This window comes from Nanorana parkeri, unplaced genomic scaffold (assembly GCF_000935625.1).
Source record: "Nanorana parkeri isolate BGI_ZX_2015 unplaced genomic scaffold, ASM93562v1 scaffold1040, whole genome shotgun sequence".
Lineage (NCBI taxonomy): Eukaryota > Metazoa > Chordata > Amphibia > Anura > Dicroglossidae > Nanorana > Nanorana parkeri.
The window spans coordinates 324360-338995 of record NW_017307308.1 but is presented as its reverse complement, the minus strand read 5'-3'; the positions used below and the strand labels follow the sequence as shown (position 1 = coordinate 338995).

At 44.1% G+C, this 14636-nt stretch overlaps 1 protein-coding gene across 1 annotated transcript in view; it reads right to left on the bottom strand.

Moving 5' to 3' along the window:
• DAAM2 (dishevelled associated activator of morphogenesis 2) overlaps positions 1-14636 on the bottom strand; it is a 202585-nt gene that overhangs the window by 63757 nt on the left and 124192 nt on the right. Inside the window, exons 7-12 of the mRNA XM_018567383.1 lie at positions 10682-10792; positions 7891-7994; positions 7321-7387; positions 2641-2758; positions 1019-1157; positions 469-527 (exon numbers count right to left, since the gene is read on the bottom strand). Coding sequence (XP_018422885.1) covers positions 469-527; positions 1019-1157; positions 2641-2758; positions 7321-7387; positions 7891-7994; positions 10682-10792 — 598 coding nt within the window. The remainder of the gene's footprint in view (positions 1-468; positions 528-1018; positions 1158-2640; positions 2759-7320; positions 7388-7890; positions 7995-10681; positions 10793-14636) is intronic.

Below are 14636 nucleotides of genomic sequence, written 5' to 3'. Positions count from 1 at the left end.
GAGTCTGGAGTCTATGTCTGTACCACCCTGGATGTCTAGGACCTATATACCCTCTCTCCCCAGTATGAAGATGTTAATAAAAGGTATTCAGCATTGCATTACTGGAGTGGATATCAGCTTTGTGGGTTGTTGAATGCTAATGGAGCAGCTGAAGACCAAAATCCCTGGACAACTAGTGATGACCTGCGTTATTCCAGCGGCTTCTTAGGGGGTGAGCGCTTCAAAATCAATAAAATATTTTGGCAAAAAAAATTCTTCACAAGTCATTAATACTGACATGGTAATCTATGTTTATAAACAAAGCCACGTCAGTGATATCTTTTACTACTATTGTAGGTGTACTATCTAGGTGAAGATCTCTGGACCGGGGCCAGGAGGTAACACCCCATCATTGCACTCACCTAACCCCAGTCTAGACGTCTTACCATCCTAGAGACCTACATGTGATCCATACAAAGAGCGACTTACCTTTTCTGAACTTCTCTGCTTGCTCCCGCCATTGCTTCACCTCGTTCTCATTTACTAACCTGCAGGAAAGAAAGAGCAGATCTCTCTTATTACACAGCTCAACACCATTGTCCACAATACATCCCCGCAGAGAAAGACTGGACTGTGACTGCATCTGTTCAGCTGTTAATAGGAACTTCATTTGTACTGAGATCCAGTGTACTGCACTGCAGCTTATGTCAGAGATATATCAATATATTATAATAGTGTGTTACAGTGGTGGGGACATTAGACTGTAAGCTTCTCTGGTGCAAAAACTGATGTGAATGGTTTAGTGTCCTTTGTACAGGACTACATAATATGTCAGAGCTATATAAATGTATAATAATAATAGTGTGTGACTGTACTGGGACATTAGAGTGTAAGCTCCTCTGGTCCAGATAGTAAGGTGAATGACTCTTTGTACAACATTGTGGAATGAAATATAGTTTAAAATTAGGGAAGAGGAGGTGGGTGTTAGGGGTGCGAGAGTGTGGGGGGTGATAGGGGTTGTAGCATACTCATTACATACATCCTTATGATATTCTTGACACTGAAGTTCTCCAGTGCGGACACATCCGGATCTTCTCCGCTCTCATACTGAAGGACGATTTGCTGTAAAATCCGGTCCAGGAGCTGCCAGTGCTGCAGATTTGTCCCGTTACGCTTGTCTGTGTCCGAGCAGAGATATTAGTGATTATATTTTTAATAAAGACAATAACCCGAGACCGGGCAACCTTCAATCATTCTGGTGTCATGTTATTAAAAATGCCAAGAAAGCATGCTGGCACTTATGGTTCCACAGCCACAGAGATTGTTTACCTGCAAACCAAATGTATAACTGGAGCCAATCAGCTATTTCTAACATTTATTGAACCACTGGAAGCCACTCCCCAATTCACGGCACCTTTAATCTCTGATTTACAGGACAACTACAGCCGAAATTATTTTTAGCTCTGGAGAGAGGGTGGAAGGGTTACAACTGTGAACTCTTTATTGCTCACTTGCAGTCCCCCCCCCCTTTATTTACTGAATATTGGCTCTTCCAATCATGGAGGCTCAGCATCACATGTGGGCATTACCTAGGGCAGTCAGAGTTCATATACATCCTGCCTAGGAACACCCACTCCTCCAGACTGACATCCACCCATCAAGGCATTCTGATATTTGCATAACTCCTCCCAAGATCCAGCCCATTACTACATTTTTTACTGTATGTTTGCAAATGAGGGATATGTTTGCAAATGTTTGCAAATAAAGACAATAACCCGAGACCGGGCAACCTTCAATCATTCTGGTGTCATGTTATTAAAAATGCCAAAAAAGGGATGTTTTCTCTAATTTTCAGTACCCATTTACGCATGTAATTTTTATTGGTCATTTAAAGGATGTAATACAAGATGAATAAAAATTACAAGAGGAGCGATGTAATAATAACAAAGGTATACGCGCCCCATACACTCTTAATGACAGAAGCAGGCTTGTCGCATAATTAGGAGGCATTATACAAGGCATTTCTCAGTACCCATTTAAATAAAGAGCACACTCACAGGGCTAAACCAACCTGTACCCAACCAGAATAAGAGAACATTCACAGGACTGAACCAACCTGTACCCAATCAAGTTAAGAGAACATTCACAGCTGAGCAGCTTTGACAACTTTGAAGTTCCCCTTCCTAAAACTGTTATTTGCCCCAAGTGTTCCTGAGGTTGAGTAGCTATGACCACTTTGAAGTTCCCTTTCCTATAATAGCGTATTTGCCCCCTACACCAACACAGCCAATCACTGACCACAATGGCTTATGAGGTTGAGCAGCTTTGACCACGTTGAAGTTCCCCTTCCTAAAATAGTTATGTGTCCAATACACCAACACCGTCAATCATTGACCCCATGGGCTCATGAGGTTGAGCAGCTTTGACCACTTTGAAGTTCCCTTTCCTATAATAGTGTATTTGTCCCCTACACTAACACAGCCAATCACTGACTCCCAAGGGCTCTTGAGGTTGAGCAGCTTTGACCACTTTGAAGTTCTCTTTCCTAAAGTAGTGTAATTGCCCCCCACACCAACACAGCCAATCGGAACCTTGGAAAGTTTGCTCCATTCTGAGACTTTCTCCACCAACCGGTGGAAGTCCTACTACTGACGTACTCACAAGGCATCTGCAGACAGTGCTGGAGGATAGACAGCAGGTACGGGTACCCATCCGTGTGCTTCAGTTTCTTCTTTATCAGCTCAAACATCTGGGTGGCACTTTTGGTGTCTATGTGAACCTGAAGAGGGAACATAATTAAATTGATTTGTGTTCAGGGTCTGAATTCTGTCTACCATCCTATCAAAAAAAAAAAAAATAGACAATGCATACACTTTAATACATTATACTGTCTTACAAATACCAAACATAGTAGAAATTAATACAGAATGACAAAAGTTGGGACAACATGATGACGCAGCTCGTTAAAAAGATACAGCACTGCCTCATATGAAAAGTAGGATCATCACTACATGAAGATCTGTGAACATTTATACGACCAATAGCATTCCCTATAGGAGGAGCTCTAAAATACAGCCAAAAACATAAGAATAAAAATGGACCGCTATGATATATATTTAGATTGTAAGCCTTCAGGGGCAGGGCCCTCCTTACCATCTTGTCTTGATTTGTATTGTGATTGTAATGTCTTCCCTATATTGTAAAGCGTTGTGCAAACTGTTGGCGCTATATAAATCTTGTATAATAATAATTAAAAAGGCTTTTTTAACATGAAATGTTCCAACGCCAAGAACAGTAAATCCATGAGACATACCTGAAAAATATGGCACACTTGAGAACATTTCCAGCATTTTCTGTAATGACTACATTTGAATAATAAAAAAAAACTTTTCTGAATGCCTGACGTTCCTTCTAATATTCAATAATGCAGCAGAATGATCGCCATTGCCCAAAAGTAAAAGCAAAAAAAAAAGAAAAATCTCTCATCCAGCTGCAGCCAAATCCTTCTGCCAATTCCAGAGACGCAATTCGGTTCCAGCGTTAGTTAAACAATGTTCAGCAGAAAACAATGAAAGATTTCTTTTTTGGTAACGCTCTGCAAAAATATTTAAGCCGCAAAATTGCCTGTTTGGGGTTCATCTATTCCCCGCAACCTCAACTATGTGTTTTTTGTGAAATGAAAGCAAACTTCAATTATATTTAATATGTCGCAGTTATAGTTTGATGATATTTCTCCTACAATTACTTCATCACATCCAAGTTTTCAGGCTGCAGTTTATTTCACGGGTTATACTAATAGCTGTAGTTTACGACGTTGAAAGCTGAAGTTTAATCTGATCATATTTTACCTTCCCTGATTTTTTTTATTCATTCTAATAAGTTTTATAAATAAAAAACGTTCTGCTTTTCATTACATATTTGATTTTATAACCAATGATGTCATCACTTGGTCTGTGTGCATCTCTACGCAATGCAGGCAGATCTGTGCAAGACTGAAGGGAACGTTGGAGGTTAAGTTTAAAGCACATCTAAGGCCTTTTCCTAAATGTGATGATCGATCCTTATGTTTCTATTGATGGTCAGAATCATTATTTAGTATAGTTTTGGTATATATTGTGTTTAAGAGCATACTACTTCACTATTATATTAATATAACAATATATATATATATATCATTTTTTACATTATTATTTTTTATTTTATTATTATTATATATTACTATTATTGTGTTTTAGAGCATACAACTTCAGTATTATATTAATACCGGTATAATCACAGGACCAGTTATACTATAAATTAAAGCCCGCCTCCCAAGGCCACTACCCAAATCCATTTGGACTGAAGGAAGCATATGCATTCAAATATCCATTGCTCTCTCCCTTAGAACGTTTTCTTGACAAGGAGTGTCTGTACTCTGAGGGATTACCATCAGGATGAGATCTGGATAACCCGACTTGCTGCTGACCCACAGAAACTTCTGGATAAGAAAACATTAATTGTTAATAAGTATAGGATCACCATTTGAATTGATCCGTCAACTGGAGACACCAAGGAGTTGTCCCGTCAACTGGAGACACCAAGGAGTTGTCCCGTCAACTGGAGACATAACAAAGCCATCCACGAAAACTACGTATTATAGGGTCTGGGAGAGGTTTCTCAATATGGCAGCACAGAAGGGGTGGCAATCCACTGATCCGACGGTGGGCAACATCCTGGAATTTCTGCAGTCGGCCCTAGACGCTGGCCTAAGTTACAACACGTTGCGGGTCCAGGTTTCGGCCTTGTCAGCCTTAACCAAGTGTCGTTGGGCAACTCATACTGTCGTACGGCAGTTCCTGCAGGGAGCAATGAAATTAAGGCCTCCGGTGAAACCGCTGTTTCCTAAGTGGGACCTGCCATTGGTTCTGAAAGCATTGTCACTGGCACCATTTTATCCTCCTTCTTCATGTTCTCTATATCACCTTACCCTCCTTGCGGTCTTTCTCACAGCAATTGTCTCCGCCAGGCGGGTGTCGGAACTGCAAGTAATATAATAATTATTATTATATATTACTTTATATATTACTAATGTATTATATATTTCTGTTTACAGTCAGAATCATTGCATCACTATTATTTTAGGGCCTACAGGTTGTATTCTTAGACACTCATCTTATATTGTGTTACGTTACCCTGTTTCCCTGATGAAGGGGGAGTTCTAACCCCCCCCTACCCCAAAACGTGTTAGCTTCTTGACTGCGTGTTGTAAATAATGGAAATTCTTACTGAAAGGGCTTTTTGAGGCTTGGTGGCACTCTCACCCTTCTAATGTTCTAAAAACCTATCCAGGGACACATTTTCCAGGGATCCTTTTGGGACAACCCAGGTTGGAAGAGAGCTGCCTTTAAAAGTTTTTTTTTAACCCCTGATTTCTGTCTACTTTGGGATCCAGCACCAACACCTACTGCGGAGTATGATGGAAAGACAAACACCATGTAGGAAGGATGACACCTGTCGGCAAAACTCTTCATATAGCTATACAGAAGAACATTCAGGATCTTGCGTCAACATTGTTGCTGATATAATGATAAACAATGACAGGTCCTCTTTAGACAGATGGAATGTTGGTGTTGTGAAGTTATTTTCGGACTCATGGGCCCCGGAGGGCTTATAAAGCCTCCTAAATAAAAGAATAGAGCGCACGTGCTGACCAGAGTCGACCATCCCCCCACCCGTAGATCGCACAAGTACTTAACGCAACCTGCGCCCACTCTGCAGTTGTCTCGGCAAATAAACCAATTACTCTGGGATGATTGCAGGCCTACCGAGTAATAATTGGAAACATGCGCCGTATTAATCCTAATTCTTTTCAGCCGGCTTTGTTAATTCAGGACATTCTTTGTTAATGGACAACAGGCACCGCTAATGAGATCTGCATGGACCCTAATAGACCGATTTATCAAGGCGAGGACCTACTAGCTTCGCTGTGTACCAGGAAGGTGATGAATCAGCAAAGTGGAGGACGGCTTATGGTGCAGTTGGATTGGTGGCTCTATATTTAGGATGTATCTATAGGAGGCTCTGGATGGACAGTTGGATAGATGGCTCTATATTTAGGATGTATCTATAGGAGGCTCTGGATGGATAGATGGCTCAATATTGAGGATGTATCTAAAGAAGGCTCTGGAGTGACAGTTGTATAAATGGCTCTATATTTAGGATGTATCTATAGGAGGCTCTGGATGGACAGTTGGATAAATGGCTATATATAGGTTGTATGTATAGGAGGCTCTGGATGGACAGTTGGATAGATGGCTCTATATTTAGGTTGTATCTATAGGAGGCTCTGGATGGACAGTTGGATTGGTGGCTCTATATTTAGGATGTATCTATAGGAGGCTATGGATGGACAGTTGGATAGATGGCTCTATATTTAGGTTGTATCTATTGGAGGCTCTGGATGGACAGTTGGATTGGTGGCTCTATATTTAGGATGTATCTATAGGAGGCTCTGGATGGAACGTTGGATAGATGGCTCTATATTCAGGTTGTATCTATTGGAGGCTCTGGATGGACACTTGGATTGGTGGCTCTATATTTAGGATGTATCTATAGGAGGCTCTGGATGGAACGTTGGATAGATGGCTCTATATTCAGGTTGTTCAGTATCCGGTGGTATTAAGCACATTCAGGATTGTCGATCCTCTGGTTCCCCTCTTGAAGCTGTGGTTTCTTCCACCATCTCCTATGTCACTACTGGGCATGGAAGGAACCACAGCTCCCAGTGGGGGACAATCTATCTGACACTCCAAGAAGTGTCAGTAAGCAGTGGTGGCGGGACTCTTCAACAGAGCAAAGATCTACCACACCCCTGGTCAGAAAGGGGAGTTAAATCTCCTTCTTTTACACACTGGGTCTTTTAATTTTTTTTTCAATTATAGCAGCAGTGTCACTTTAAATCTAAGACCGTCCATGTTTTTCCCAGTAATCTTAAGCCCTGATTAAGGGAGCCTCTTAGAAGTCCTGAAATGTGTCGGCTTTTATTTTTGCCATTTTATTATAATATAGAATATATCCACATTGATAAAATAAACTCTTCATGATCTCTTATTTATTTTAGGCCTCCTGTTTGTTTCCGGTATCTCTTTTATCTGTTTTGAGGCTGAGAGAAGATTCTTATAATGACACTAACATATCAGGGTTGCAGTATAATGGAGAGCAAGGAGGCGGCAGGGGTGTGATTGGGATCTCCCCTCCTGCAGAACACCCAGGTCAGCAAAAGTGGTTCCCAGGTCACTGGGTCTGCCCCCCATTCCATTAAACACTACTACTCCTTACACTAGCTGTCCTGTGTTGACTCACCAGGTCGAACCTCTTGGCCAGCTCCAGTTCATCCTCATTTCTCACCATCTCAAAGAAGTCCAGATGTCTGAAACACACAGGAGGAGAATCAAAAAAAACAAAAAAAAACAAGAACAATCTACACAGACACATCACACCCATTATCTCCTTAAGGGTCACCCCACACCATAGCCATAGCTAGCACTTTTTGCGCCCGAGGCAAGAACGGAAAATTGTGCCCCGCAACAGACGTGTTATGTCACCCATCGCTGCGTACGCACGGCGTCATGTGACGTAATGCTTGCCGCCTCCAGGATGGCGGAACGCATGGGCAGAATGTGCTGGTGGCCAAATCCAAAATAGCATAAAAATGTGTTTCCTTTGATGGGTGCTTCAGGGAAATATTGGAGGTCTAAACAGACCCCTGACATTTCTCTTTTGAAATAGAAAAAGAGATGGAGTACACAGTCCTCTGTCCATGCACCCTTCCCCACCCCTTCCCTCTGCAGCATGAGATCTGATGGAATATGACAGGGCCTCTTGATGCAAACCCTTTGATTTGATTGGACGCAGAGGGGGCCGTTGGTCTACCTGTCCAGGGTGGCGTTCTCATGTCCTCTCAGCTTCTCGATGACGGGCTGGATTCCCAGCATCAGGAACTCGTATCGCAGATGTAACCGGAATTCTAAATTGTCCTTTGAGGGAAAAGAATAAAGGAAAGGTCATTGGGATGAAAGGCAGAAATGTAACATCTCAGAACCAATCACAGCCCCCGAAACTGGCGTATGGATGTCAAAGCCGCAGCGACTTATTACAGGTCATGGGCGATATCATTTCTAATTTAATTTATACATTAATTGAGTTATTGCCGTGGTGTGTTGGCCGGCGGCCCCACCGGAGCGGCTCATTGGCCCCTTTATATATTTTTGGCTCCAGAGCGGAGCTCGCAGCCCATCGATCAGTCCCAGGTCAGCCGTATTTCATCCCTCGCTGTCACGCTGTGACCTCACTGCGCATTACACCGCCGGGACGACAAATCTGCCATGATTCATGAGGGGGGAAAAGGTGGAACCAGGGAGGACAAAATATTTTTTTACATTTTGGATAGAATAGGGAAGAGATAGAATCCCGGCCAGTTTATTTTTTTGATCAGTGTCCCACTGAGGAGATTTTACTTCACTTCCTGTCCTGGAGACACAACAGAAAGTAAGAAGAAATCTCTGGGACAGGTGTCGCCAGAACAGCCATACCCATTGGTAGATTTCCCCCCCACTTCCAGCCCTGGTAATGCAGAGGTGTCCCCAGGCCAGGTGTCACCCTATGCGGCCGCTGGGTGTCACTCGGTGCCACGTCATTACGCATGACATCATAGCGCACACGTGTAATGACATCACGCACACTTAACTGCTGGCGGCCATCTTGGTGATGGGAGACAGCAAAGAGAGGAGGGGACGTTCATCTGGTGGGATAAGGTATCCCTCCTCTCTTGTGCAGCTGTCGGTCTATGGCCAAGTTCCCGACATTTCAGAGGGGGTGACAGGAAAAGGGCCGTCAGTCCTTTTGGTGTTACCCCTCTGATGGTGTCACCCGGTGCGGGTCGAACCCCCTGCACCCCCCTCGTGACGCCACTGGGTAATGCAAAAATGTTGGTTTACCCTTCAAGTGCCCGACTTTTCAGAGGGTGTGACACCTAAATGCCCGCCAGTCATTTTGGTGTCACCCCGTCTAATGGTGTCATCTGATGCGGATGGAACCCCCTGCACCCCCTTTGTGACGTCACTAGGTAATGCTAAAATTTTGGTTTACCCTTCAGTTTCTGGCCTGCTGACAACGGCCCCTAGAACATATAGAGAGGGTGAATCTGCCCACCGAGCACACAGGCAGCAACAGAAACCTGAAAGGGGTTCCAGCCCTTTAACACTCCATCCAAAACCAAAAACAATACACTTTAAATACAAATGTGTTTTTTTTTTTACCAAGCTGGAGTTCCCCTTAAACTCTGTGCTGATTCCCTTTGATCCCGCTATCTTCTAAGTACCACCGAATGGCTCTGCAGTGTCTGTCATACATCACGCATGTGAATTGTGTTTTGGAAAGAAGATCAGCTCATAAAGCATTAGAATATTTTGTGCTACGGGCACTGTGTGCGTCTCAGCCCTAATGGCCCCACGAAATGGCCTTTTAAAGGAACAGCTCTGCAACCGTTCAATCACAGCTGACTCTTTGTTTTCAAGTGCGGAGTGGATGAGGGTATTGTTATGAAGTGTGTGCAGGTCCGGGCAGTGAAATAAAACAGACCCCCTGAGGCTGAAGACGCAGGGGGGCTGTATGTATAAGAAGAGGCCCCTTTAAATCAACTGTTCCTTATAATCATTGCCATGCATTGCTTTAGAAAACGCTGCACCTGCGTGAAAATCAGAAAGACCACTTTAAAACGGGTCAATGACCCGGAAAAAGTATAGAGCCAGTGAAGTCTGAAAACTTTGATCTCCTGTACACTTCTCAGGCATGGAGCCCCCTCCTGTAATAAAGACCAGTCACTGCTGCTCTCTCTCTCTTTGTGCTGGGTGACTGGTCTTGTCTCCACACCCTCCTGTAATAAAGGCCGGTCACTGCTGCTCTCTCCTTGTGCATGGTGACTGGTCTTGTCTCCACACCCTCCTGTAATAAAGACAGCTCACTGCAGCTCTCTCCTTATGCAGGGTGATTGGTCTTGTCTCCACCCCCTCATTGCTGCTCTCTCTCTCTTTGTGCAGGGTGACTGGTCTTGTCTCCACACCCTCCTGTAATATAGACTGGTCACTGCTGCTCTCTCCTTGTGCAGGGTGATTGGTCTTGTCTCCACCCACTCCTGTAATAAAGACAGCTCACTGCAGCTCTCTTTCCTTGTGCAGGTGACTGGTCTTTTCTTCGCCTCTCCTGTAATAAAGACCAGTCACTGCTGCTCTCTCCTTGTGCAGGGTGACTGGTCTTGTATCTTCCTCCTCATTCACTCTTTTGTTTCAGTCAAAACTGAAAAGCAACATGTGGCCCTGGGTTGCTCTGATGCTCTCAGGTAGATCAGGGTAGATGGGAGGCCATGGAGATGGGAGAGATAGGACATGGATAGCAAGCCTTCAACAAATAAGAAAAGATGGAGGAAGCAAGGACAAGGCTCATGGAAACTTCCATATCCTCTGGTCCTCTGAGCGCTTCAATTTGTAGTGAAGAGTAAAGTGAAATAAAAAGAAACATTGCTTTCTTCTATGCAGAATATAATAAAAGCACAGAGCTGGGAAAGAAGAGGGAGCAGTTATACATGGGCACTGTGACCTCAGCCCCACAATTTCATGGCATATAGATGAAGCAAAAACATGATTTTGTCAAATTGCAATAAACTCACCTCTCCTGCGCCGGCGTTCAGGACGGCATTGATAAAAGACATGATGGCGGTCTTTAGATTAACCTCGTCTCTGTATCTTCCCATACTTCTGTCTAGTTCATTCAGGAGTGTCTGCGGGAGACAATAAAATGTAATCTGTATCAATGTTCACTTAAGAAGAAAGCAACATATAGATAGATAGATAGATAGATAGATAGATAGATAGATAGATAGATAGATAGATAGATAGATAGATAGATAGATAGATAGATAGATAGATAGATTGTTGGCCATTCCGTCCTTCTGGGAAGGATTTCCACAATATTTTGGAGGGTGTCTGTGGGGATTTGTACCCATTTTTGACATCAAGTACTCATACTAGATGAGAAGACCTGCCTCACAATCAGGGTTCCAATTCATCCCAAACAAGTTCAGTAGGGTTGAGGTCAGGGCTCTGTGCAAACCACCCGAGTTCCTCCAAACCAAACTTATGGAGCTGGGTTGGACATCCCTTTCCAAAACCAGGTCCAATAATATAGAAATGGTCCTCATCTGTGGCTATAACAGAATCCAATCCTCTGGGAAGGATTTTGGAGGGTGTCTGTGGACATTTGTGCCCATTTGTGAGATCGGGTACTGCTGTTAGATGAGAACACCTAAAAACAAAAAAGTATGGACACCGGCACTCCAAAAGTAGAAGTACGTCTATTTATTGACGCACGTGCAAAACATGCTCATTACAATGAATAGACTTACTTCTACCTTTGGAGTGACGTGTCCATACTTTTTTGTATTACTGGACGGTAGCCATCCGTCAACTGCCAATGCACCCAACCATTCTTATTGTGGATAAGCAGTCAGGAGTGCAATGGGTATATGGATTGTAGATGAGGACACCTGACTCACAATCCACATTCCAATTCATCTTAAGGATGTTCAATAGGGCAGCACAGTGGTTTAGTGGTTGGACACTATCTGCATAGAGTTTGCATGTTCTCCGTGGGTGGGTTTCCTCCCACACTCCAAAGATATTAGCCCCCACATTCTAGGACCTCAAGATATTGGGGGCCTAGTATGCGTGTGCAGATCTAAAAACTCCAACTGCAGACCCTGTTGAGTGGCTAATGCAGCTCTGCTACACTTCTCAGGCATGCAGCCACAGAAAAAAATAAGGTTCCAAGATTTGAAGTGCACCAAAGATCACAATGTGGTCATAAGTACTCCTAAGTATGTATTAAATAAATAATTAAATTAATGTCTACCTGAAGGTAGTATAAGTATCTGAATGAATCTGTCTTCATATTGGCCTCCTGGAATATGTCCCTACAGAATTGCACGGTGCTTTCATTCTGAACCTGGGAACTTAATGGCAGGAGCAGGGAACCTCAAAATAGCCTGATTAGGGTGTCCTTTCATTATCCAATCAGCTGCAGCTTGGGGGCAGGTCAGTGACCAAGGTGTATTGGCTAACTGCAGTATAAGAAAGTGAGCTCATCATCACCCTGGGTGGGCTGTCTAGCGCAGGGGTGTGTCAGGAAGCCCGAACGAAGGTAATTGTGCATGTGCACGGCATGGCCCACAGTGCCAGGTCGGGCCGTTCACCTCTGTGCAGGCTCGCGTGTGCACGAGGATGCACGTGCGCACCTCCGATGTATTGTGGCACCAAATGGGCTATTTAAGCTGAGCCTCCCCAAGCCTCCAGTGCCGAGTACTCTTCAGTTGTGTGTCTTGTATCCTGAACCTGTATCCTGTTTTGTTGCCTTCCCGTTGCTGTACCCGGCTTGTTACCTGACCCTGCTGATCTTCTGGTATCCTGACCCCGGCCCGTTTGACTACTCTTCTGCCTCCTGTCTGATCCTGTGTTGTCTGCATGTTGCTGATCCTGGCCTGCCAATCAACTACGATTTCATCTCCTGCTGCTGGACTTTCTTGCCTGCAGGTAGCTGACCCGGCCTGCCGGACTACAGCTCTTCTCTGCATGCCTCTTTGCTGTGCGTTTATATACAGTCGCCCAGCAGAGCAGCTACAAGGCTTACTTCCAGCATCAAATTCATCTTCCGGCACTCATCCCCCTCTGTGCCCCAGATCACCCGTATCAATATATCATTCAGGAATTTTTCTGCATCTGTTCTACTTAAAGGAGAACTATGAGGTGAGTGCTTTTCACTCACCTCATAGTTCTCCTTTAAGTAGAACAGATGCAGAAAAAAAAGATGCGACTCCTGACGATTCTGGTCAGGAGTCGCATAGGTGGGGGGAAACCTCGCGATCCGTCCGGTGCGACTGGGGTGCCATTGGAAAATAATGGCACCCACAGTGCGATCGGTGCACACCTATGTGACTCCTGACTGCACGGCAATCCGAGCGGCAATCGTGCACGTGGGGTGTCGCATAACTTTGCACCAGCCCTGAAAGCTGGAGATGGAGGTGGATAGCTTCAAGGTTTGGGAAAACAATGTAGCAAACTAGCAATGATAACGTAAACGTTTTGCTACTTTGTTACAATTTATAAACAACGCCAAGGCATATGTTGCCATTCCACTTTAAATAAGATCGCATTAAATAAAGCCGAGGTCGTCTACAGGACGGGGCCAAGCCTGGTGTCTGTGTTATGATGACGTGATGCAGGAACTGCGTCCACTTACCAAAATGATGATTGTTCATAAGGATAAAAGGGCCAGATCACCATTATACAATTACTGCGCTATCTTTAGAAGCTCCGCCAACAGGAAGTAAACCGAGGCACGCCACGCTTCTCATCAGACCGGCCCGACCATTATCCACTGTGTTTATTCTTTTCCAATTATTTAAAATCTTTATCTATTTAATTCTGATACTATTTATACACAACATAGCGCATAACCGAGCAGATCACATGGGAGAGGAATGTACTTGTGGATGTCCCCGCCAACCTTCAGGGGTGAAGAGCAGTTTTATTTTAAAAGGGAACCTGTACTTTGACCATACTAGGAAACTGAACAGGTTAAAGTATATAAAACGTCTAGGGTTGCCACCTGTCCCGGATTCACCTGGACAGTCTGGGTTTTGAGTCCTGTATGTGCTGTGTTTGGGTTTCAGCTGGCCTGAAACCCAGACTGTCCAGGTGAATCCGGGACAGGTGGCAACCCTAACATCTATTAAAGGAAAGCACAGCTTCATATTCCAAAAATCTTCATAAGTGTTTAATAAGAATCTTTGAAAATAATGATTGCATTTGTTTTTTTTCAGTTTCATTGCATGGTCACGTGACCACATGGCCTCTCTGCCTGTCCCTTTTCCCAATTGCAGAGGGTGTGTCTTCATTGTCTGTGGACAGGCAGCAGAATGACGTGATGGATATCGAGGAAATATGTTCCCCGCCTATGCCAATCAGGCAAAGCAGGGCTCGGGCGTGGCAGCAAATATGGCTATAGGACTATAGGCGCGCGTTGGCACAGTGTCCTGGAGCTCAGATCAGAAATCTGCGGGATGCAAACTGACCATGTCACTACGGATCTGCTTCCATGCTTGGTGTGGTCAATAGGGATGAACTTCAGGCTGGGCCCAAGCTCATCTGAACCCGAAAGGAAGCCTACAGTGCAGATCCAATCCGCTGCCACCGAGGCGGGATGCTGTTGACATTACTGACATTATACGGCCCCATGGCCATATAAGATAATTGTCATGGTCCAAATATGGCCACACAGGCACATAAAAGCAATGTAATTGACCAAATATGGCCACCTGGCCAAATGCGATCAATGTCATTGACCAAATATGGGCATAGAGATCAATAGCCACATGCAATCAATGTCATTGACCAAATATGGTCACATGGCAGCATTAGATCAATGCAATTGACCAAATATGGCCACCTGGGCACATACAATCAATGTCATTGACCAAATATGGTCACATGTCAGCAAAAGATCAAAGCGATTGACCAAATCTGGCCACATACAATCAATGTCCTTAACCAAATATGGTCACATGGCAG